Source organism: Herpailurus yagouaroundi, unplaced genomic scaffold, assembly GCF_014898765.1.
Source record: "Herpailurus yagouaroundi ecotype Mexico unplaced genomic scaffold, PumYag 28, whole genome shotgun sequence".
NCBI classification, from domain to species: domain Eukaryota; kingdom Metazoa; phylum Chordata; class Mammalia; order Carnivora; family Felidae; genus Herpailurus; species Herpailurus yagouaroundi.
In genome coordinates, this window is record NW_024412376.1 from 100,309,286 (window position 1) to 100,333,816 (window position 24,531).

The 24,531-nt window shown below is 41.8% G+C and overlaps 1 protein-coding gene, 1 long non-coding RNA gene and 1 other non-coding gene across 23 annotated transcripts in view; 2 read left to right on the top strand and 1 right to left on the bottom strand.

The window, feature by feature from the left end:
* SEC31A (SEC31 homolog A, COPII component) overlaps positions 1 to 7,217 on the top strand; it is a 73,535-nt gene extending 66,318 nt beyond the window's left edge. For all 21 annotated transcript variants that reach the window (XM_040479798.1, XM_040479838.1, XM_040479761.1 and 18 more), the window contains 2 exons: positions 5,495 to 5,566; positions 6,629 to 7,217. In XM_040479798.1, the coding sequence (XP_040335732.1) occupies positions 5,495 to 5,566; positions 6,629 to 6,808 (252 nt within the window). In that variant the 3' untranslated portion in view covers positions 6,809 to 7,217. The remainder of the gene's footprint in view (positions 1 to 5,494; positions 5,567 to 6,628) is intronic.
* Positions 3,607 to 3,713, top strand: LOC121040222 (U6 spliceosomal RNA). The gene has a single exon (XR_005795192.1). It is a non-coding gene; the product is annotated as a U6 spliceosomal RNA (small nuclear RNA).
* On the bottom strand, positions 5,991 to 24,531 carry LOC121033500 (uncharacterized). Its single transcript, XR_005791944.1, has 3 exons — positions 23,615 to 24,531; positions 14,036 to 14,186; positions 5,991 to 6,374 (listed from the first exon to the last, which is right to left on the bottom strand). It is a non-coding gene; the product is annotated as an uncharacterized LOC121033500 (long non-coding RNA).

Consider the following 24,531-nt stretch of genomic DNA (forward strand, 5'->3'; position numbering starts at 1 on the left):
CTCTCTCTCTCTCTCTCTCTCTCCCTCCCCCTCTCCCCCCCGCCCCTCCCCCACTCATGCTCTGTATCTCTCTCTTAAAAAAAATAAACATTAAAAAAAATTTTTTTAATAATCATTTATAAAGCTCTTCTGTAATTGTATGAAGTCCTACAATATACTGCAAAAGTTTGTACAATAGTAATAAAATTAGCACTTGTGTACTTTGCTTTACATATAAAAATATAATTAATTTCTTTTATATATAAATTTATTTAATCCTTACAACAACCCCAGGGTAGGTAGATCTGTCAGCTGTATTTTACAGATGACTAAGTTAAGACAAAAAGCAGTTAAGTAACACCCAAGGTCAGAGCCAGAATTCAAACCCAGTCTGGCTCCAGAATTTATGCTCTCAACCACTGTGCCGCATTGCCTTTCATCAATAGACCTCATGTTTGGCACATAAATAGAACAGAATGGTGGTATATAAAAAATTCAGGTTAGAGATTTCTTTCTGAGCTTACTCAAAGCTTTTAAAAGTAGGTAGATAATCTTATATGTAACTTTGCAAAGATCTTAAAAATAGTTGTTTTCGATACTAGAGTCATATTCATAGTTAAAGCAACTGATTTTACTTAGTTTACCTAGAGGATGCCTGTGTATTGGCAACAACAAAAGTTCCACAAAGCTCTCTTGTTTTAGATGAAATCTCAGTTTCTGGCAGCAAACATTGAATATATTTATTTAGCCACTGGCCACTTGTCTGCTTGAAAAACAGCTCCTGGAATTTGTTGTTTCATCAAACATTGAGTATTAATATGTGCAACTTTCTTCTGGTCTTTTGGAAGGCAGTTTCCTGTACTAAAAGTGTCAGGAAAGCAGAAGCAAGGAAAGGTTATCATAAATCTTCATGCCTAGCATTCTGGAAGTGATGGAAAGACTGAGCTAGGAACAGAGAGCAGATGAAGCAGATGGCCTAGTATACGTTGTCCCCTGTGCATACCTCTAAATAGGACACAGTCATTCAAAACTAAAAATGAAGGAAGACTCCAGCCCTCCTTCAGGCTTGAATCAGTATAGAGAGGTTGAGAAGGCACATGGTACCCAGCCCAACTCAATAAATTTTTGTTGACTTTAAACTCCTCTAGGTCAACATCTTATCTTCGTTCTGGGTCCACAGGAGGCCTGGGCCAGATGAGAACTACAAAAGACAAACTGTTTCTATAATTCCTGTACCTAGTTAGGGGAGAGGCCCTAATATGCTATCCCATCCAGGTGACTCCGCCACATTGGGGCAGGGATCCTACTGGTAGCTAGATGATACTAGCTTTGAGCAGGGACTGTAAGAGGTCCCCCTCCTCACAAATAGCTGGAATCATTTTTACAGTATAGTTGTATTCCTATTTTCACTTTAGTTATGTTCATACAACAGAGAACAATTTTGCCACATGACTTAGTTTCTAATGTTATCCTTAATAGCTTCATCTCTTCCTCTGCCCTCTTCTTTATTTTTTTTCTTTTAATTAGTTTCAGGTGTACCATATAGTGATTCAACAATTCTATACATTTTTCAATGCTCATGATAAGTGTACTCTTTAATCCCCATCACGTATTTCACCCATCCCCCCACCCGTCTCCCCTCTGGTATCATTAGTTTGTTCTCTATAGTGAAGAGTCTGTTTCTTGGTTTGTCTCGCTTTTTTTCCCCCCTTTGGTAGTTTGTTCTGTTTTTTTTTTTTTCTTTTTTTTGTGTGTTTATTTTTGAGAGAGAGAGAGAGAGTGCAAGAAGGGGAGGGGCAGAGAGAGACAGTGACCCAGAATCTGAAGCAGGCCCTAGGTTCTGAGCTGTGAGCACAGAGCCTGATACGGGGTTTGAATTTACGAGCTGTGAGATCATGACTTGAGCCAAAGTTGGACGCTTAACCGACTGAGCCACCCAGGCGCCCCTAGTTTGTTTTGTTTCTTAAATTTCACATCTGAGTGAAATATATGATATTTGTCTTTCTCTGACTGACGTATTTCACTTAGCATAACACCCTCTAGCTCTATCCATGTTATTGGAAATAGCAAAGATTTCATTCTTTTTATTACTGAGTAATACTCCGTTGTGTATGTGTGTGTATGTCTATATACATGTACATACCACCCCTTCTTTATCCATTCATCTATTGATGGACACTTGGGTTGCTTCCATAATTTGGGTATTATAAATAATGCTGCAATAAACATAGGGATGCATGTATCCCTTTGAGTTAGTGTTTTTGTATTTTGGGGGTAAATACCCACTAGTGCAATTACTGGATTGTAGGGTAGTTCTATTTTTAACTTTGAGGACCGTTCATACTGTTTTCCACAGGTGCTGCACCAGTTTACATTCCCACTAACAGTGCAAGAAGGTTCCTTTTTTCCTACATCCTTACCAACACTATGTTGTTTCTTGTGTTTTTTATTTTAGCCTTTCTGATAGGTATGAGGTGATATGTCATTGTGGTTTTGATTTGCATTTTCCTGGTGATGAGTGGTGGTGAGCATCTTTTCATGTGTCTGTTGGCCATCTGTGTGCCTTCTTTGGAGAAATGTCTGTTCATGTTTTCTGCCCATTTTTTAATTGGATTATTTGTTTTTGGGGTTTGTATCAATTCTTTATTGATTTTGAATACTAACCCTTTATCAGATAGGTTATTTGCAAATATCTTTTCCCATTCAGTATGTTGCATTTTAGTTTTAACTGTTGAACGTTTCCTTCACTGTGCAAAAGCTTTTTATTTTGATGTAATCCCAACAGTTCATTTTTGCTTTTGTTTCCTGTGCTTCAGGAGACATATCTAGAGAAATGTTATGGCTGATGTCAGATAAATTACTGCCTATGCTCTTTAGGACTTTTATAGCTTGGGGTTTCACATTTAGGTCTTTAATTAATTCATTTTGAGTTTATTTTTGTGTATGGTGTAAGAAAGTGGTCCAGTTTCGGGGCGCCTGGGTGGCGCAGTCGGTTAAGCGTCCGACTTCAGCCAGGTCACGATCTCGCGGTCCGTGAGTTCGAGCCCCGCGTCGGGCTCTGGGCTGATGGCGCAGAGCCTGGAGCCTGTTTCCGATTCTGTGTCTCCCTCTCTCTCTGCCCCTCCCCCGTTCATGCTCTGTCTCTCTCTGTCCCAAAAATAAATAAAAACGTTGGAAAAAAAAATTTTAAAAATAAAAAAAAAAGAAAGTGGTCCAGTTTCATTCTTTTGTATGTTGCCCTACAGTTTTCCCAACACTATTTGTTGAAGAGACCATCTTTTTCCGGTTGCATATTCTTGCCTCCTTGGTCGAAGATGGATTGGCCATACAATTGTGGGTTTATTTCTGGGTTTTCTCTTCTGTTCCATTGATCTATGTGTCTGTTTTTGTGCCAGTACCATACTACAGCTTTGCTCAGAATTGTGATACTTTCAGCTTTGCTTTTGTTTTTCAAGATTGCTTTGTCTATTTGGGGTCTTTTGTGGTTCCATATAAACTTTAGGATTATTCATTTTAGTTCTGTGAAAAATGCTGTTGGGATTTTAATACATTAAAAAAATTATTCAGCACAATCAAGTGGAATTTATTCCTAGCATGCAAGGTGGTTCAGTATTCATAGATAAATCTTTGCTCGCTTCGGCAGCATAGATACTAAAATTGGACCAGTACAGAGAAGATCAGCATGGCCCCTGCCTGAGGATGACATGCAGTAACGTGAATATTCACAGATCAATTGATGTGATGCATCACATCCACAAGAGAAAGGATAAGAACCATCTGATCATTTTAGTAGATGCAGAAAAAGCATTTGACAAAGTACAAAATCCATTCATGATAAAAACCCTCAACAAAGTAGATGTAGAGGGAACGTACCTCAACATAATAAAGGCCATGTATGAAAAACCCACCACTAACATTATACACGATGGGGAAAAGCTCCGAGCTTTTCCTTACTCTTCTTGTGACACTGACACTGTCCTGCAGCATACCCAGCGCGCGTCAGCACTCCTCTGCCTGGAATGCTGCCCCCACGTGGCTGCATTGCTTACTGCACACTTGCTCCAGGCTTCTGCTCCCGTGTCCCAGTAGCTTTCCAACCTTTCTTTACCGCCCGCACTCCAGCGCTTCTAGCCCTTCACACTGTTAGCTTTCCTTCCTGGCACTCATCACCATCTCATGTACAACATATTATTTATTTAGTATCTTTTTCCCACCCAATAGAATCCGAGCTCCATGAGACATAAGCATGGCAAATAATAGGCACTCAATAAATATTGAAGGGGCGCCTGGGTGGCTCAGTCGGTTAAGCGTCCGACTTCGGCTCAGGTCACGATCTCGTGGTCCGTGAGTTCGAGCCCCGCGTGGGGCTCTGTGCTGACCGCTGAGAGCCTGGAGCCTGTTTCAGATTCTGTGTCTCCCTCTTTCTCTGCCCCTCCCCTGTTCATGCTCTGTCTCTCTCTGTCTCAAAAATAAATAAATGTTAAAAAAAAAATTATAAATAAATAAATAAATAAATAAATAAATAAATAAATATTGAAGACCAGTGTCACCTCTAAGGTTACTGCATAATGTAGGTCATTAAGTTAATCACATTGTAATTGAAGCCGGTAATTTTAGTTTTAGAATAGTTTTCTTTCACTGGACTTCTAGTATGTGGATTGGGAGGTAGGAAGACTCCTTAATTTAAGAACTCATTTTACTACTTCCGTGTTAGTAATCTTAAGCCACCAGAAGATAATTTTCTTTTTTTCTTGGCGTTCTAACAGCTCAGAAAGAAGCAGAATTAACTATCAAATGGACTAAGTGTACAAGTAATATTAAAGTAGAAAGGTTAAAATAAGATTCCAGTTCACCTCTGTGTAAGCCTGCTAGCACCCATAATTTACAATAACTGTCCTTAGATCTTCTTTTCTGGTGTACAATGATGCATTGCTCCTCCAGGTGGCCCTTCCTGCTTTTGTGAATAGTGCAGTTATACGTGCACACACCTTGTCAGATGAGCTTGCAGTCCATGTGAAATCCACCACTACTACATCTTGCACTCCAGAAGGAAGCCCCTTATCCTTTTACCTTTCTCCCCCGACCCTCCCGTTAATAGGTTACTGAACTCTGTCTTTCAGTAATGGTCTTTCAGGTTTCTGGTTCATAGTTGCCTCTGTTTCTTTATAAAATAAAGCTGGGCGCCTGAGTGGCTCAGTGGGTTAAGCGTGTGACTTTGGCTCAAGTCATGATCTCACAGTTTGTGAGTTTGAGCCCCGCATCAGGCTCTGTGCTAACAGCTCAGAGCCTGGAGCCTGCTTGGGATTCTGTGTCTCCCTCTCTCTCTGACCCTCCTCTGCTTGCTCTCTGTCTCTCTCTGTCTCTCAAAAATGAATAAATGTTAAAAAAAATTTTTTTTTTTAAATGAAGCTGTTCAGCATGATGAGTGTCAGGGTTAGTGAAATGAGTTAAGGCAAAGTCTTTGGATTAAAGTTAACGTTCAAATATAACATCATCTGTTTTTCCTCTCCTGCAGCAAACCAAGAGGAAGCTAGATGATGCCAGCAAACGCTTGGAGTTTCTATATGATAAACTTAGGGAACAGACAGTAAGTTTGTGGGAAAAAGAAGGATCTATGATAATCATTTTTTCTTAGTAGCTAGTAAATGAGCATTTCACCAGCACACGTATGTAATGTATTTGGGGATAAAATTGTGGTGACAGTTATAGAATGGGCTTTCTCTAGCTAGAGTCTTAAATGTCATTTATTGGGGATGGGAGGGTAGTGGGGAGAGAGAGAGTATGTGTTTGTCAGGCAGGGGTATAGTTTTAACTCCTCTTGTAACAAAGAGTAGAAATACAGACTGACTTGTAGTGGCCCTGGGGTAACTGGTCTTCCGTTCATTATATATGTCCTGTATTGTTTCCATTTCAGCATTCTCTTCCCTACCCTCACATCAGTCCCATTACTTATTTCACAAGAACCAAACCAAAGGAAGTTGATGTAACAGTAGAAGTGGTGTGGTCCATGGACTGATCAAAAATAAATTCTTCCCTCAAAAGTATGGGCATGTAGGCCAAATAATGGGGGACAGAAACTATAGATTTTATGGTTTTAAGAGATGGTAAGATTACAAAAAGCCGTTGAGAATTGATAAATTGAGTACCTGGTAAGAACGATTGTCCTACTCATGCAGGTAGGCCACAAGTTCAAGGTCTCTATTATAGACAAGGTTTGAGAATAAATAGGGTCCTTACTCTGAGACACAGTGATTAAGAATTTTTAAACTCCTTCATATACATGGGAAAATTTTTAAAAGGTATGAGGCTATATCTAAAATAATTGAAGAAGTAAAGCTCTTAAGTGGAGGAAGATGTTAGCATTTCAGCTCGGGGTGGAAAATCTGGCTTCATTTCTATAAAACAAAACAAAACAAAAACCTGGCTTATACATGTTCATAATTCATAATAGTTTCCTTACATAAATCATTTTGTCATGGTTCTACTTTATAACTTAAAGAGTTGCTTGGTCCAAGAAACTATTTCTAGAAATGCTAAATGGTTTATTTGCTTTTTTATAATATTTATTTTAAGTTCCTTTTAAATATCAGTGTTTATGGGAAATTCTTCCTTAATTTAATTTTTTCTCTTGATTCTACCTTTATTTCAGCTTTCACCCACGATCATCAATGGTTTACACAACATTGCGAGGAGCATTGAAACTCGAAACTACTCAGAAGGATTGACCATCCATACCCACATAGTTAGCACCAGCAACTTCAGTGAGACCTCAGCTTTCATGCCAGTTCTCAAAGTCGTTCTCACCCAGGCCAATAAGCTGGGTGTCTGAAAGGACATCTTTATTCCCAGCCCATATTGCCATTCTTCCAAAGAAGCATATTTTAAAAAATGTTAAGATATGGACCAATCCTCATTAGCATGTTTCCATAGCAGCCAGTCAAGAGCATTTACACTATTCCTGCAGATATACTCACCTTAGAACTGCTCAGAACCCAGGTGCTTTCTTTTGTTTTAATCTTTTATTGCCCATGACGATTTTCCTATTCTGCAAATAGTGTATTTCCTGGATTACACTAGTATGTTTTCCTGAAGTATTCTGATCAAATGTGGTTTTTAAAACCTCAGTATACTTTTTGGGAAAGAAGCATCTGGTTATGCATAAAGCAGAGCTAAAACTAAATTTCTTTCACATCCTCCCTACTTCCTCCATGTCAATCAGATTAAAGTGTGTAATCCTATTTTATGTGTATGTAGTCTTTTTTTTTTTAAACAGCTGCTCACAGGTTAGTTTAATCCCTGTTTTTTTGTGTCTTTGGCTTCATTCCAGTCCTGAACAAATAACTAAATCTAGAAGCTGTTACATAGATTTTAGCAAATATTAATGAAAAGTGGGATCACTAGCTTTAAGTATCTATTGGAAAAGACTGAGCATTTTCATTCTGTAGAATTCATTGGACTTTCTTCTATTAATAAATGTTTTCAGTATTGAGTTTTAAGATTGCATTATCTCCATTTTATATTTAGAAATTCGTTCATCCATTTTTTTAAAAGTCACCCAGAATTCTGAGGTTTAAGTTTAGAAAGAAAACTTTAATTTCTATCAGCCTCCTGAATCAAAGGAAAACATTTATCAGCCAGTTTTTCTGTCAAGTGATTTTATTATAATTTTGTCTTAAGAACAGTGCGATTAATAAAAGATAATGGTCCCCATAGAATCTTGAGAATTAAATACTAACAATTCTTCATTGTTACATTATGTAATTTTACCTAAGTATATTGGAAAACTAGAAAATAAATACTGTGACTACTATGGAGATAGAGTTGCTGTTTCAAGGATTAAGAGTAGCTCCAGTAAGAGTAGTTCATCAGGCTTTGTATGTCCTGAGTGAAATAGTTTGCAAGAACCTCTCGTTTTCTTTTGCTGGGATTCCCTACTTGCCAAATTAAACCCCTCTTTTAAAAATTAACCACTTGGGGCGCCTGGGTGGCGCAGTCGGTTAAGCGTCCGACTTCAGCCAGGTCACGATCTCGCGGTCCGGGAGTTCGAGCCCCGCGTCAGGCTCTGGGCTGATGGCTCAGAGCCTGGAGCCTGTTTCTGATTCTGTGTCTCCCTCTCTCTCTGCCCCTCCCCCGTTCATGCTCTGTCTCTCTCTGTCCCAAAAATAAATAAACGTTGAAAAAAAAAATTAAAAAAAAAAAATTAACCACTCATTGTTTAGCTCAGAATAGTTTTATAACTAAAAAGGAGGACCTTGATAGTATGTGTGAGCATTGGAGCCTCAGGACTAGGGTGATATACTGGGGCACCTACCCTTCAGTCTCCTGGGAGTTGAGTAGACTGAGTCAGTTCTGTGACTCACTGACATCACAGCTTGACCTTCTGGACCTGGTCCCCAACTGCAGTGTCAGTCCCAGACTCCATCGGAACAGCAGGTTGGCTTCTAGTAATTTTTTTCATCGATTGCCCTTACATTACAATTTGTGTTATGGCTGCACATTTACCCTGATAGGATAATAGCATCATTGGCAGCATTTTAGAAAAAAATAAATTCCCAAAAGAGAAAGAAAAGTACGTGGCAGTGGAGTCCTGGCCAACCCCAAAGATTTTACAAGTAGAGGGTAAAAAACTATTTGCCACTGACATCTGAGCAGCCATTATCTCTCCTTTCTCAATACATCATTGTGATAATTTTTTTCCCACAGTGGAGGCATTTTTTCACGTGGCTTATAACCTTGGAGAATTTTCACATAAATGGATGGTGGTAAGAAGAGCTGAACCCAAAATACTGCGTTGTGTGAAGTATGAAGATATTAGATTATGGAAAGAGCACACTTTGTTTTCTTGAAGAAAAGCAGAACAACTTCAAAAAGTTTTCTTTTTATAAAAGTAGAGAAAAAAACTTCAACTTGATTTTGTAAATGAGCCTGTTTTTAACATTTTCAACTCCAGTGACACTGCACTGTATTCCTGCACGATTCAGGCACCTCTGTATAAAGTTACTCTTACACGATGATGTGGTGGATGTGTTACTTAGTTTGGGAAAGTTCTAGCTGTACCCTTGAGATTATTTTGTGTATAGTGATGAATCAATTCATCCTGAATCCCAAATTCCTTCAGTTTTGCCCCTTTGTTGGTGTGCTTTATATTTTTTTGAACCTACTTAATTTTAAACTTTTGAAAAGCAGCCTGGCCTCAAGCACCAAGAACTTTTATTTTATTTTATTTTTTTCAACGTTTTTATTTATTTTTGGGACAGAGAGAGACAGAGCATGAACGGGGGAGGGGCACAGAGAGAGGGAGACACAGAATCGGAAACAGGCTCCAGGCTCCGAGCCATCAGCCCAGAGCCTGACGCGGGGCTCGAACTCACGGACCGCGAGATCGTGACCTGGCTGAAGTCGGACGCTTAACCGACTGCGCCACCCAGGCGCCCCGAACCTACTTACTTTTAAAACAAGGAAAGGGGTGTGAGGGAAACTGGTAGGTGGAGCTGGGTGTGGCCAGGAGATATATCAGACCTCTGGGAGGTGCTTTCCTTTTTTTTTTAATTTTTAAACGTTTATTCATCTTTGAGAGACAGAGCACAAGCAGGGGTAGGGAAGAGAGAGAGGGAGATACAGAATCCGAACAGGTTCCAGGCTCCTAGCTGTCAGCACAGAGCCTGACGCGGGGCTCGAACTCACAAACTGTTAAGATGACCTGAGTTGAAGTCGGAAGCTTAGCCAACTGAGCCACCCAGGCACCCTTGGGAGGTGCTTTTTTTGTTTGTTTGTTTAATGTTTGTTTATTTTTTAAGGAGAGAGACAGAGCATGAGTGGAGGGGCATAGAGAGAGGGAGGTACAGAATCTGAAGCAGGCTCCAGGCTGTGAACTGTCAGCACAGCGCCCAGTGCGGGGGCCTGAACTCACAAGCTGTGAGATCATGACCTGAGCCAAAGTCAGAGGCCCAACCGACTGAGCCACCCAGGAGCCCCTGGAGGTGCTTTTTAATATTGCACCTGCTCTTCATTCTTCATACGGCCCTTTGTGCTTGGTGGGGTGGATGTATTCTTAGGCCTCATTTGAGAATCTTTATATGTAATGGCATACATAGCTGATGGAGGTAGTTGTTTATTTGAATAGTGTGGCAGCAGGGAAAAGTTGGGAACACCTTGCTCTATGCTTGACTGTTGGGAGCCCAGTGAGCCTATATATATTCCTCTGGACTCAGAAAACTCCTATGTATTCTGGAGGACAAAAAGATACAATGGAGTTCCGGGCAACCAGATGTACCTTGATTAACACCTGCCTAAAAGGTAAAGGGAGGGATGATGACCGGTTAACACTGATAACCACTTGTCTCCTGAGCCAGAATTGTGTTCACCTAAGAGCGACTGCAAGGCCAACTGTTGACTCTTCTGCTGTGGTGGAGACTTCGTTTGGAACTGTCATGAAGATTGAGCAAATAGCGTGTGCACATCCGTGTATGCATGCGTACATAAGTATGTGTGCTCCCCTCTTTATTTTGTTGTTCCCCTGCTGTGATGGCAGCATTCCCAGATAGAACCCTGACAAATCTGTGGGTGTTCATCAAGTGCTAAAGATGTCACAAGTAGCATCTCAAATTACTCTGAGTAAAAGGGACTGTCTATGCACAGAAAATCTTTTTTTTTTTAAATATAACTTCTTGTCAAATTGGTTTCCATACAACACCCAGTGCTCATCCTGACAGGTGCCCTCCTCAATGCCCATCACTCATTTTCCCCTCTCCCCCGCCCCCCTATCAACCCTCAATTTGTTCTCAGTATTTAAGAGTCTCTTATGGTTTATCTCCTTCCCTCTCTGTAACTTTTTTTTCCCCCTTCCCCTCCCCCCTGGTCTTCTGTTAAGTTTCTCGGGATCCACATGAGTGAAAACATATGGTATCTGTCTTTCTCTGCCTAACTTTATTTCACTTAGCATAACACACTCCAGTTCCATCCACATTGCTACAAATGGCCAGATTTCATTCTTTCTCACTGCCAAGTAGTATTCCATTGTATATATAAACCACATCTTTTTTATCCATTCGTCAGTTGATGGATATTTAGGCTCTTTCCATAATTTGGCTATTGTTGAAAGTGCTGCTATACACGTTGGAGTACAAGTGACCCTATGCATCAGCACTCCTGTATCCCTTGGATAAGTTCCTAGTAGTGCTATTGCTGGGTCATAGGGTAGGTCTATTTTTAATTTTTTGAGGAACCTCCACACTGTTTTCCAGAGCAGCTGCCCCAGTTTGCATTCCACCAACAGTGCAAGAAGGTTCCCATTTCTCCACATCCTCTAGCACTATAGTCTCCTGATTTGTTCATTGTAGCCAGTCTGACCAACGTGAGGTAGTATCTCAGTGTGGTTTTGATTTGTATTTCCCTGATGAGGAGTGACGTTGAGCATCTTTTCATGTATGCACAGAAAATCTTAACTATTTGGTCTTATGGATGAATACCCCAAATCTTTCAACCAAACTAGATTACAAAGAAAAAGCAATCAAATTAGCTCTGTATTTCCACTTTCCCCAGTATACTACTTGTTTCATCTACATTTCTGTAGCATCAGTGCTTTCGTAACTGAACCAGTCATTTATGAACTATGAACCAGGTTGCATAGTGCGCATCTAAGCCTGACTGAAGTCAAATTGTATCATTTTTTGTCCAGTTGTTTGCCTTTTTACCCCCTCTTGGAGGAATGGGATGTGTGGATTTTAAGGTGGTTGGTGTAGATCTAGAAAAAACTAGTAAAATCCAGCAAAGGGAACTAGACTTTGATAAAACTCTGGTACCTGTTCTTTGCATTCTGGATTCATGCTTCCAGAGATCTGCTAAAGTATTTATTTAGCAAACAATGTTAATGTTGTTAGTCTGAAACACCTAGAATGACTTTGTACAAACATCATTACTCCATAATGTCTAAGATCTTCATTTTAATGAAGTTGTACTCCTTGTAGAATTTGAATTCAATTTTTGGCTGATATTCCATAGACTTAGAAGGCTATTGTTATTGTTCATCAGGTAAGCCTGTTCCCGCTTTTATTGCTGTCTCATAATTTCCTGGTCCATGACCTTTCTAAACCACCTTTTATGTATCAATGGGTTAATGTGCAAGCGGGGAGGGGGGAGGGGGAGATGGCTTCAGAAGCCTTATGAAATAGAGGAAATATTTCTATTCCTTTTTTTTTTTTAATGTTTACTTACTTTGGGGGGCGGGCACAGCACAAGGGAGGAAGGAGCAGAGAGAGGAGAGAGAGAATCCCAGGCAGGCTCCACAGTGTCAAAACAGAGCCCAACGTGGGGCCTGAACTCACGAAACCGAGAGATCATGACCTGAGCTGAGATCAAGAGTCAGACGCCCAACCGACTGAACCACCCAGGAGCCCCGAAACACTTCTGTTTCAAAAAGATACAAGACTTGTTGGACTTTAGCCTATGTGAGGTAAATTCTAATGAAACTGGTGTCTCAAACATCTACAATTCTCTCTTTTATATCTTCAGAGGCTTTTACACTTCTCAGGTCTAGAGCACAGCATTTTAGCATTATTAACTTGGTTTCTTTACTTCAGTAATTAATATTTGTAAATGGCTTCATGCAGTTCAGTAGAGACTTCATTTCCAAACAGATGTGTTTCCAGTAGTTGATGTAAAATGAACCAGGAGGGAGCCTATCACAGGAACAGAATGGATTCAAATTTGATTAGAAGAGGAAAGTTTCAAACCTTTTTTTCTGGTAAGTAAAAGAGTAGTGAGTATAATATATAATTTAAGGGAACCATTAAGGCAGCCAATAAGTATGAGTTGGCTAATGATGAGAAATCAGGGGGGCGTGGGTGGCTCAGTCAGTTAAGTGTCCAACTTTGGCTCGGGTCATGATCTCATGGTTCGTGAGTTTGAGCCCCACAGCAGGCTTGCTGCTGTCAGCCTGTCAGCACACAGCCCTCTTCAGATCCTCTGTCCCCCTCTCTGTTCCTCCCCTGCTCACGCTTGCAAAAAAATAAACATAAAAAAAATCAACGACCCTAACTATTAAAAAAAAAAATTATGAGACATCATTTCTTCTTGTACTTTGTCCAATAAAGGAGTTCGCTACTCTAGGAGAACTAGAGTACGTGGTGGAATTGAATATGAAAAACAGGCTTCAGTAGTAAAGAGGGAAAGCAACCATCTCCTAAAAGTGACCTAAAAGTAACTACCTATCCCTCTAGCTATCTCCATATAACCGATGACCTTCCCTGACCACCTTTTTTGCTTGAAGGAATCTTTGGGAGAGAACAAGTCAGTTTTAACAGGTAAAAATCAAGTCCACAAAGAGTTTTCTGCTGGAAGGTACTGCTTGGACACCTTGAAGGGACCTAACCTTTCCTTGAGCTGGGCACTGAAAGAGGTACTTAGCTCTCTCTCTCAGTCCTCATCACATCAGCCCAGGAAGCTAAGCTATTAGTTCAGTTGCCCGATGCAGCTAGTAAGCAGTAAAATCTGTATTCAAACCCAGATCTCAGCCTGGTGAGCATGCTCCTTTCACAAAACCAGTTTTCCCAAAGTAAGAATAACTGCTACTACAACAAAAACACATTATGCTCTTTGAGTTTGCTATTTTCCCTCTTAGTCTACAGAGACCTGGCATTTCCCACAAATGAGGCATGTGGTTATTATAAATGGATCAACTTACTGAGCATTATGTGTTGGCTTCTTTTTAGGCAGGTTCTCTTTATGTGCTGGGAAAGATGGCCCCTGGCAACCCAAAACCCGCATACGCCTCCACTGCTTGGGATATACAAAGGGGAGAGGAAACCTCTCACAATACCCAAATACTGCTCACAAAGACAACTCCAATTGCTTCTGTTTGGGTCTCGTGCCCACTCCCTAACTGAGTTCTGTGCCCAGAGAAGTAGGATACTAGAATCTGCTGGCCCACATAGTGTGCCTATGTATGAACACAGTGATTTGTAAGCCCCACCAAGAAGCCCATGGAATGGTTTCCCCATAGGAAGGGGTGCAATTTAGAGAAGAGTGGGGGAAAGAGTAGGCCAAAACAATCCCTTACCTACTGGAGGGAAGCCCTGGGTGGTCCCAGTGCAAAATTTCACGGGGAGACGGTGTAAAAGAGCACCTCCCGAGTGTCCAGGAACTGGATTTCGGCATCTTCTCCGCCACTTACTGTCAGTCAAATGTTGCCGCTTTTTGCCTCCAAATCCCTGTTTGTAAAATGAGAGGGTAGGACAAGAAAACTCTCATTTCACTTCCCAGCCCTGGAAGTCTGTTATCCACCTACCTTTCCTACAGCATCTTTGTGTATTAACTACAAATCTTCAAAAGGAATGGAAAACAAATTAGGATAAGCACCGAAGCTTTGAAGAAAAATGACAAACAACTCAGGCCTATTTATATTTGGATACCTTTCTTTCTTTTGTAGAATTAATTTTATGTGTAATCTGGAGAAAAATCAATGCTAGGCTTTCCTTGGTTGGAAATAAGTGGGCAGGCGTTAAAACAGTTTCTAATTTGAGGATTTGGGATAAATATATTTGCTTGGCATTGAGGTCCTTAGGGGTGAGTTCCCCTCTGTAATGATATATATTTCCATGAAATTAACCTTTCTAGACACCTGTTTCCCACATCAAGAATAGGCCACATTTGATTACATAGATACTCAACAATGAACTAGCTTTTTCTCTGGTGCTGCAAAATCTGGGTCACCCTTTTGACATTCCTGAACTCTATTTACAAATGCCCCCTCCCCACTAAAGAACAGCAGGGGCCTTTGCCTTTTAAGAGCAGCCTGTGGTAATTGACACAGCAGGGAGAGAAAGAGGTCATTGAAACAGAAACAATAACTGCAGCTAATACTGAGAAATAAATAAGAGCTTGTTTATCTGCCCTTGGAAACCAAAATAACTATCCTAAAAGAAATTGGGGCAGGGCGGGGAACTGGAGAGCTGGAAGAGTTGTGGGTGAAAACGGTTCAATACTGTCTTTCTTCTGTCACAATAATAAGTATTGTTCATTTATTTCAGAGAGCTGGGATTTGGGAGCAGGGAGAGAGAGACAGTGGGGAGGAGCTTGGTTTGGTTTGTACACCTTGTTTTACCCAGATGTTGGTCAAAGCGGGGTGTGGTGTAGGTTTTCACAAATGTTAACTTGCCATCACTGGCTCTTAAAAGATGCTTAGTGATTCTTCCATAGCATTTGTTAGAGTTTGTGGTATATTCTTCTCATAGTGAGGATTTGATTGCCTTCTGGCTGCCCGGCTGGACCTTGAGTTCCATGAGCACAGCCATATACTCCTGTCCATGGAGCTGAACTTATGCTTGGCTTCTACAAGAGGCTCAAATAAATAGATGTTGAATGAAAATGTTAATTTCATTCCAACTGAAGATAACTTGGAAAGATGCAAAGGACAGTATATCACCGACAGAAGAGACAGGTTTGGGTTGGTTTCGGTACTCCAGTTTCTCATTAAGTAGATGCTCTTCTCTAAGAATTAGGAAGTAAAGGCCTTCAAATCCAGCCATCTCCCCTGCCTAGGTTCCTGCTGCCAAATGGTAGCACTTCGTTGGTTTTTTTTTTTTTTAATCTTTTAATGTTTCTATTTATTTTTGAGACAGAGAGAGACAGAGCATGAGCAGGGGAGGGGCAGAGAGAGAGGGAGACACAGAGTCCGAAGCAGGCTCCAGGCTCCGAGCTGTCAGCACAGAGCCCGACGTGGGGCTCGAACTCCCAGACCATGAGATCACGACCTGAGCCGAAGTCGGACACTTAACCGACTGAGCCACCCAGGTGCCCCAGTAGCACTTTGTTAAGAGTGGTCAGGAAATATGGGAAGGGTCTTAAGCAACAAGGCTGGGCTTTGTTAAAAGAAAACCCCTCATTCCCTTCATATCCAAAGCAATAGAATCATTCATTTTTTAGGAACAGGTCCCCCCTCATCCACTGCTATAAAATCTCAATAAGAAAAATTTCCAATCCATTTAATACAGAAAAGAGGAAGCCAACCCTTCTGTGACTGGAGGAAGCTGAGAAGACTAATTTTATACTAAGCCCATGGTGTTGCTATATCTCAAAGCCACTCTTCTGGTCATCTTGGAGGCAAACTTCCCAACTTTATGTTCCCCTGAAATTATTCTAACCTAAAGCCTGGGAATGGTTTCCTCACCCCTAGGTGCACAAAGATTGTTTACATGTGAAATTGTTGTCCATGCCTCTCATCCAAAAGGCAGCTCGCCCCCCTCCTTTAATTCCACAAGAGCTGCAGGGTGCATCCCTTCCTTAGGCCAAGGGAGTTGCCTTGCATGATTACCTCTGATACCGTGGTAAATAAAACTGTGATTTTATTTCACAGTTGCCTGGTGTGGCTAGAATTTGTTCTTTGAAGGCCTGAATCCCTCCAACCCACCCAGTCTGGAACCTTCAAACACACCCTGGCTTCCAGGTCAGGCAGGTTTCATAACTGCATCAAGTCCATCTCTCTAGGTGATTAAAAAATAATGAAATACCCACATAATCTTGGAAGCGTTCACTGACAATTGAGAGCTGTGCTTTGTCCTTGTTTAGGAAGCCCCCTGTGACCCAAACCACTGAGCACCTAGCTCACAATCTTCTTCAGCTAAATCTGGACAACCACTCTGTGTGATTTCAAACTCCTGTGAAGGTCCTGTCCAGTAAACCTCAACCTCCTCAGCATCAGTCTACCTTTGACCTGCTCATCCCAGGGACAGCCACCTCCACTATAATCCTGTGGCCTCACCTTGGAACTGATCATTGGAAAAGCAGTGGAAACGCTTCTACCACTATAGGTCTTAAGTCCCAAATCCCACTCTTGGAGCACAGTGCCCATTACTCCCTTTATTCTCATCCCCCAACAGAAATCGGCTCTTCAACTGTTTTCAAAACCTTGGTGCCTTTGATTTCTCTACTATATATGAGTTCTTAGCTTCCTTCTGATCACATTTCCTTCTCCTTTCTCCAGCCTGGACTCCATACAAACTTCTCTATCACCAGCACCTCAGTTACCTGACTCTCCTGTCCTTATCCCACCCCTAGGGCACCTGGGTGGTTCAATTGGTTAAGTGTACAACTTGGGCTCAGATCATAATCTCACTCTGGAGTTTGAGCCCACATTGGGGGTGGGGGGGGGGAGTACTCTGCTCCTCCCCCCCCCACTCTCTCTCTCAAAAATAAACATAAAAAAAAATTTTTTTTAAATCCCCATCCCTACTTCAATTGGGATATTCCATCAGACTGCTGAGTTAGGCTGTGTAACCGTTACTGTGCAGACATCATGATGCCATTTTAAGCTTAGAGCATCCATTCTTGGTTGGGCCCTTAATTTGGCTCAACAATCTTTTAAGCATTTCTTGGTCAGCTTCCTCTTTCATTCTGCTCAATAGTTCTTGGAAGCCTTCATCACCTTTCTGCAGCTCTCTACCAAATTCCCACTCTGCTTACCCAGCAGATGATCTGACCTTTCCCTTCAGAAGAAACAGGCTGTCATGGCACCCTCCTTCACTTTACTGGCTCTAAAAGCTCTATCTGCCCTCATCCTCATTTCCTTTCAGTCTCCAAGAACAAGCTGTCCCTCTGCTCAAAGTTCAACCATCTGATCACTCCATCCCATCCTGCCTAACCCCCTCCCCAATGCTAGGAAACTAGCTCCATCAAGCATTCCCTTCCTCATGGTTTTGACCTTTGACCTTTCATTATATTTCTGCTAGCCAATAAGTGTGCTCAAATCCCTCTTGTCTGAACACTCAGACACACACTCAGTTTCGTTTCTTTACCCTTCACTTCAAGCTTCTTGAAAAATTGATTTCCATATATATGCTATGCTTGTCTCCTCTTCCTCATTCTTAAACTTCTGTGTAAGGTCTTTTCCCATAACTTGCTGAAAAGGCCTCGGCACAGGTCAGCCATGACCTTTGTATGCAGTGGGCTCCTCATTCTCCCTCCTTAGTAGCTTCTCTATAACATGCAATTTTGTGAATCCTCTCCCACATTTTGCTGATTCTCCTAACTCTTCCATCTTCTCAATCCATGCCACAGGCTTCCTTGTCTTTGCCATTCTCATGAATAGCACTTCACTAGAATTCTACCCAGAATCCTTCCTACCTTCCCAGGGCAACTGCTTCCACGTCTAGATTTTACTCTATTCAGTTATGACTAAGATGTTCTCTCCAGCCTACATCTTCGCTGGGCTCCAGGCCTATGTATTCAACAACCTACTGAACATTCTATTTGGATGTCTGACAACACAGGACCTTTTTTTTCTTTTTTTAACTTGCTCCTGCTTTTTCAGTCCAAATCTCAAAAAATGATTAGGATGATTATGGTGATGATGATGATTAATATTTATGGATTCCTTACTACCTGCCAGGCTCTGTTCTAACCTTTAGTTGCCACAAGAATACTATAAAGTAGGTATTATTATTAAGTATTAAGTATTATTAAGTATATTATTTTACAAAAATATAAGCACAGATTTAATATCTCAATAAGTGACCCTGTCTTTCACTTGAATACCAAATCCAGAGAGCCAAAAAGGATCCAGTATTTTTTATTCCTCCCCTTCATGTTCAATCAAGCATGAAGCCTGCTGGTTCTTCCATTTTAGTTTCTTTGGATTTATCCCTCCTCTCCATAACCTCTTCTCCAGAATCTGTGCCTTTGCCTTACTTCAGACCCTCATCATCACTTGACCAGACTCTTAAAACAGTGCCCTAACCGGTCCCCTTGCCTTCAGCCCTACCTCTCTCTGCCTCCAATCACGTCATTCTCCACACCTCTTCTAGAGTGGTCTTTCTATAATACAAATTTGATCACATTATTATGCTTCATAAAGCTTTCCCATGTCTCCCCTCACCTACCACATAGCTCTTTTGGCATGACATTCATGAAACCCACCTACCTTCATGTGCTGCCCACTGCATGGCATTTCAACTTCATCTCCTACGGTTTCCTACTTTCACCTCAGATATTTCAGACACGTCCCTAAATGCCAAATGCAAAAGCTTTCGCTTGCACCATTTTCTCTACCTGGAATGTCCTCTGCCATTTATTTGTCTGATGAACTACTTATCCTTCAAAACTGTGCTCTATGAGATGGTAGCCAGGAGCCACACATGGCTATTAAGCACTTGATATGTGGTAACCCGAATTAACATGTTATAATAACATCTGCCATAATAATAAACAATGGATTTTGAAGGTACAGTGTGGGAAAAAGTATAAAAGTCTTAATAATTTTATATAGACTACACAATGAAAAGGTAATATTTTGGATAGATTGGGTTAAACAAACTACTAAAATTTATTTTTTCTACTTTTTTAATGTGGCTACTAGAAAATTTAAATTTATACATGTGGCTGGAATTTGTGGTGTATATTATATTTCTATTAGAGAGCACTCCTTGAAGATCCTTCCTTGGCAAATTTAACTAAGGGGGCAAAAGACTTATACACTGAAAACTACAAAATGTTGCTGAGAGAAATTAAAGAAGACACATAGAAAGAGATCTCAAGTTTTTGGATTAGAGACTTAATACTGTTAAGGCGTCAATACTAACCAAAGTGATCTTCAGATATATTGCAATCTCTATCAAAATCCCAGTGGAGGGGCGCCTGGGTGGCGCAGTCGGTTAAGCGTCTGACTTCAGCCAGGTCACGATCTCACGGTCCGTGAGTTCGAGCCCCGCGTCGGGCTCTGGGCTGATGGCTCAGAGCCTGGAGCCTGTTTCTGATTCTGTGTCTCCCTCTCTCTCTCGTTCATGCTCTGTCTCTCTCTGTCCCAAAAATAAATAAACGTTGAAAATCCCAGTGGAATTTTTTGCAGAAATAGAAAAGTCCATCCTAAATTTATATGGAATCTTAACAGATCCAAAATGTCCAAAAGAATCTTGAAACAGAAGAAAAAAGTTGGCAGTTTTATGCTTCTTGATTTCAAAATGTATTATAAAGCTACAGTAATCAAAACAATGTGGTACTGGCATAAAGACACACATGCAGACCAGTGGAATAGAATAGAGTCCAGAAATAAACCCTCAAGTGTATGGTCAAATGTTCTTCCGTAAGGGTGCCAAGACCATTCAGGGAAAGAAAAGGAGAGTCCCTTTAACACACGGTGTTTAGAAAACTGAATATCTACATGCAAAAGAATGAAGTTGAACCCTTATCTTATACTAGATACAAAAATTAACTCCAAATGGATCAAAGACCTAAATGTATGAAGTAACTAAAAAAGTCTGAAGAAAACAGGGGCAAAGCTTCATGACATTGGATTTGGCAATGATTTCTTAGATACGATACCAAGAGCACAGGTAACAAAAGTAAAAATGGCTCATTGGACTACATCAAAATTTAAAACTTCTGTGCATCAAAGGACACAATCGACAGTGAAAAGGCAACCTATGGAATGGGAGAAAATATTTCCAAACCATTTATCTAATAAGGGGTTAATATCCAGAGTGTAAAAAGAACTCCCGTAACTGAACGACAACAAAAAACCTGATTAAAAAATGGGCAAAGGAGTAGAATAGACGTTTCTCCAAAGATGCCATACAAATGGCCAACAAGCCCATGAAAAGATGCTCAACATCACTATTAGGGAAATGCAAATCAAAACTACAATGATATGTCAGCTCAAATCCATTAGAATAATGGCTGTAATCTAAAAAAAAAAAAAAATCCAAAAAACAAAGGAAACCCAACAAAAATGACAAGCATCAGTGAGGATGTGAGAAATGAAAACTCTTGCACATTGTTGGTGGGAATGTAAATGGTGCTGCTGTTATGGGAAACAGTATGGAGTTCCCCCCCAAAATTGAAAATAAAATTACCATTAAATCCACCAATACTACTTCTGGATATAGATCCAAAAGCATTGAAAGCAGAGTTTCAAAGAGATAGTTGCACACCTATGTTCGTAGTAGCATTATTCACAAGAGCCAAAAGGTGGAAGCAACCCCAAGTGCCCATCATAGACGAATGGATAAGCAAAATGTGGTAAATACATACAATGGGATATTATCTGGCCTTGAAAAGGAAGGGAATTCTGACACATTTTACAACATGGATGAACCTTAAAGACATGGTGCTAAGGGAAATAAGCCAGTCACACAAAAAGTCAAACACTATATGATTCCACTTATGTGAGGTATCTAGAGTAGTCAAACTTACAGAAACACAAAATCCAATGATGATTGCTGGGCTAGGGAGAGGGAGAAATGGGGAATTGTTTTCATGTGCATAGACTTCCAGTTTTGCAAAGTTGAAAAAGGTCTAGAGATGTATATATTTATTTTATTATATATTTAACACTACTGAACTGAACATTTAAAAATGCTGGGATTTATGCATATTTGACCACAATTAAAAAAAAAAGACTTTAAAAATCCAAGTTAAAAAAAATCCTTACTCAAGATACCACCCTTTCTCCTCTCCCCCTACCTCTTCTTTCCTTTGTACCTCCGCTTTGCCTTATATATATACCACTATTAGGGCTCTTACCACACTTTTTGGTAATTATTTGTTTGACAGGATAAAGGTTACTATCCCATTTGCCCCCATTAAGGGATGAAATGAACACTCATCCATGTCTGGGGTCTTGACCAGAAGCTAAGAAAAGAGACACTAGCCCTGATAGCATAATATGCTACAGGGGAAAGTTGTTATTAGCAAGAGTATATCTTATATCTGTAGAGGTTTCACTCTGAAATTAGATAGGGAAGAACCATTTTTCTTCAGTCATCCTTCTGAGGTCTGAAAGACCTCATGGGCACTTGCCCCTCCCCCCAACACATACAAACATTCCCTTCTCCATCCTGAGTCCAACCTGCTGAAAGGAGTGGCCCAACCCAGGCTAAACCTTTGGAGGGAAGAGAGGAAGATGTTCATTCAAGACAGATTCAAGATAGAGTAGCTTATCTAACAGATAATGTACCCAGGGGTTAAGTAAATAACTGTTTTGCTGCCTACCCCCCCCCCCCCCCCAGACTCTTGTTGTGTATGCTTGATATAAAATAACTTTTTTTCCAGATAATGGGCTGGATCTTCCTGCCCTTTGAAGGTCATAGCCAAGAGGTTACATTTGTTTGCTCTGTCTTCCCCCCTAGATGAGGAGCTCCTTTAGAGCAGGGACAGCTTATTCATCCTTGTATCCCCAGTGTCCACTAGTCCCAGCACGTAGCAGGTGCCCAATAAATCCCACACAAATGATCGAATGGTCAGAGCGTGTGTGGGGTGAGTCATTACAATAACCCAGAGATTTTTGGGCAAGCAACTAGTCCATCCCTGAGAGAAAGGACAGTCTGAATTAGAGACCTGCAGGGAGTATATGGGTCTAATGGGAATGGGGAGGAGCAGGCACATGTGAAGAAAAGTGGTTCATTATAAAGCCCAGGTTGGGGGCACCTGGGTGGCTCAGTCGGTTAAGCGGCCAACTTCAGCTCAGGTCATGATCTCGCGGTCCATGAGTTCAAGCCCCGCGTTGGGCTCTGTGGTGACACCTCAGAGCCTGGAGCCTGTTTCAGATTCTGTGTCTCCCTCTCTCTGACCCTCCCCCGTTCATGCTCTGTCTCTCTCTGTCTCAAAAATAAATAAACGTTAAAAAAAATTTTTTTTAATAAAAAAAAAAAGCCCAGGTTGAGAGGAATAATGAGGTCTATACCCTCTAGTTTCATGTTCTATTGTCTCACTAGTCATTATATAATGTCAACATTTATCCAGTGTCCAGGCTAATTTCCTTTCATTCTAAAGTATCAGCTCCATCTGAAGCGCCACCATAACACCCCTCAGGGGCCCCAATTCCACTGCCACATACAGTTTTAAATCAGATGGTATTTTTTTTTTAATTTTTTTTTCAACGTTTATTTATTTTTGGGACAGAGAGAGACAGAGCATGAACGGGGGAGGGTCAGAGAGAGAGGGAGACACAGAATCGGAAACAGGCTCCAGGCTCTGAGCCATCAGCCCAGAGCCCGACGCGGGGCTCGAACTCACGGACTGCGAGATCGTGACCTGGCTGAAGTCGGACGCTTAACCGACTGCGCCACCCAGGCGCCCCCAGATGGTATTTTTTTAATGTTTATTTTTGAGAGAGAGACAGAGCGTGAGCGGGGAGGGGCAGAGAGAAGGAGACACAGATCCAAAGCAGGCTCAAGGCTCTGAGCTGTCAGCACAGAGCCCAACGTGGGGCTCGAACTCATCAACCTTGATGAGATCATGACCTGAGCCAAAGTCTGACGCTCAACCGACTGAGCCACCCAGGCGCCCCATAAATCAGACGTTATTGTAACCTGGCTGATTGGACTGTTTCAGGTCTGCTAACAGTAAGATGCTCTTGTATGGCCCTTTCATGCAGCCAGTTCTTTGTAATTTTTCCCCCTCTCCTGGAATCTTGGAAAGAATGGGTAACCCAAAAATCAGCCTTATTTGTCAACATAATGGTACTCCTCAAACTCACATTCATAGAATTGCAAGCTGGAAGAAAGAGTAAACATTAGTTCTGTTTCCCGGGTAAGAAAATTTGTGTCTGGAAAGCCAAGACGGGTCACACGACTCAGAACTAGAACTCAGAGCCCCTGATTTCCAGTCCTGAGCGCTTTTTCTTCGGCTACCACACGTGCAGTCTCACCTGCTTAGAACACGACCAGCTCACCCCGTCAGCATTTCTGTGCAATTAGGGCTCCCTCTGAACAGCTCTGAATTGTCTGCGAGAGAGGAATGAACAAACACAAGTTTTTCACGGGGTAATTTTCCTTGGAACGTTCTGGGTGATTTTTCTAAAGCCCCGTTCACAACGGTGCTGACTTTACGGTACTGTTCCATCAGCGGAGTCCGGAAGGGCGCTGATTAGTCCAGAGTTACCCGTAAGCAGAGCTCCGCCGCGGATGGGCTGCGCGGTGGACAGGGCACTGGTGGCTACTAAATCACGTGTCATCTAAAAGGCACTAATTGAGCACCTACTGTGTGTCTGGTTGCGGCTGCCCGTTAAAAGTTGAGCAGCTGCCTCCATCCCTCCACTGGCCCAAGGGGCCAGTTGAACCTGCAGACGCGTGCGCTTCTGATTCTTATCTCGGATATGGCCTTAACCTGTGTTGCGACCCCAGGCAAGTATTTTAAATCCGCCAACACCAGTGAACTGTGGCTTCAAAAAAAAAAAAAAAAAAAGGTATTTTCAAAAGGGAAAGGTATTTTTTGGAACTGGAGAAGAACACAAAAACGACAAAAGTGCCGTGAGCCGCGCTGCAGGCTCCCTGGCGGGGGAGCCACATGCCCCCAACCTCGGGCGGAGGGGCCAAGCGCCTGCCCCGCGCGCCCGTCCGTCGCGCTCATGGCAGCCCGGGGCAGCGGAGGCCAGGAGGGCGCCTTCCTCTTTAAGAGCCCCATAAGCCGTCCTGATTGGCTGTAGCTATGCAGGTCTTCCTTCCCCGACTCCCTCCGAGGGCTCCCTCCCGCTCCCTCTCTGCGCGCCCTCCCCCAACTCCGCGCCCCCTCCCGCCCCCTGCGCTCGCCTCCTCTTCCTCGCAGCGGAGTTTGGCCCCAGCAAGC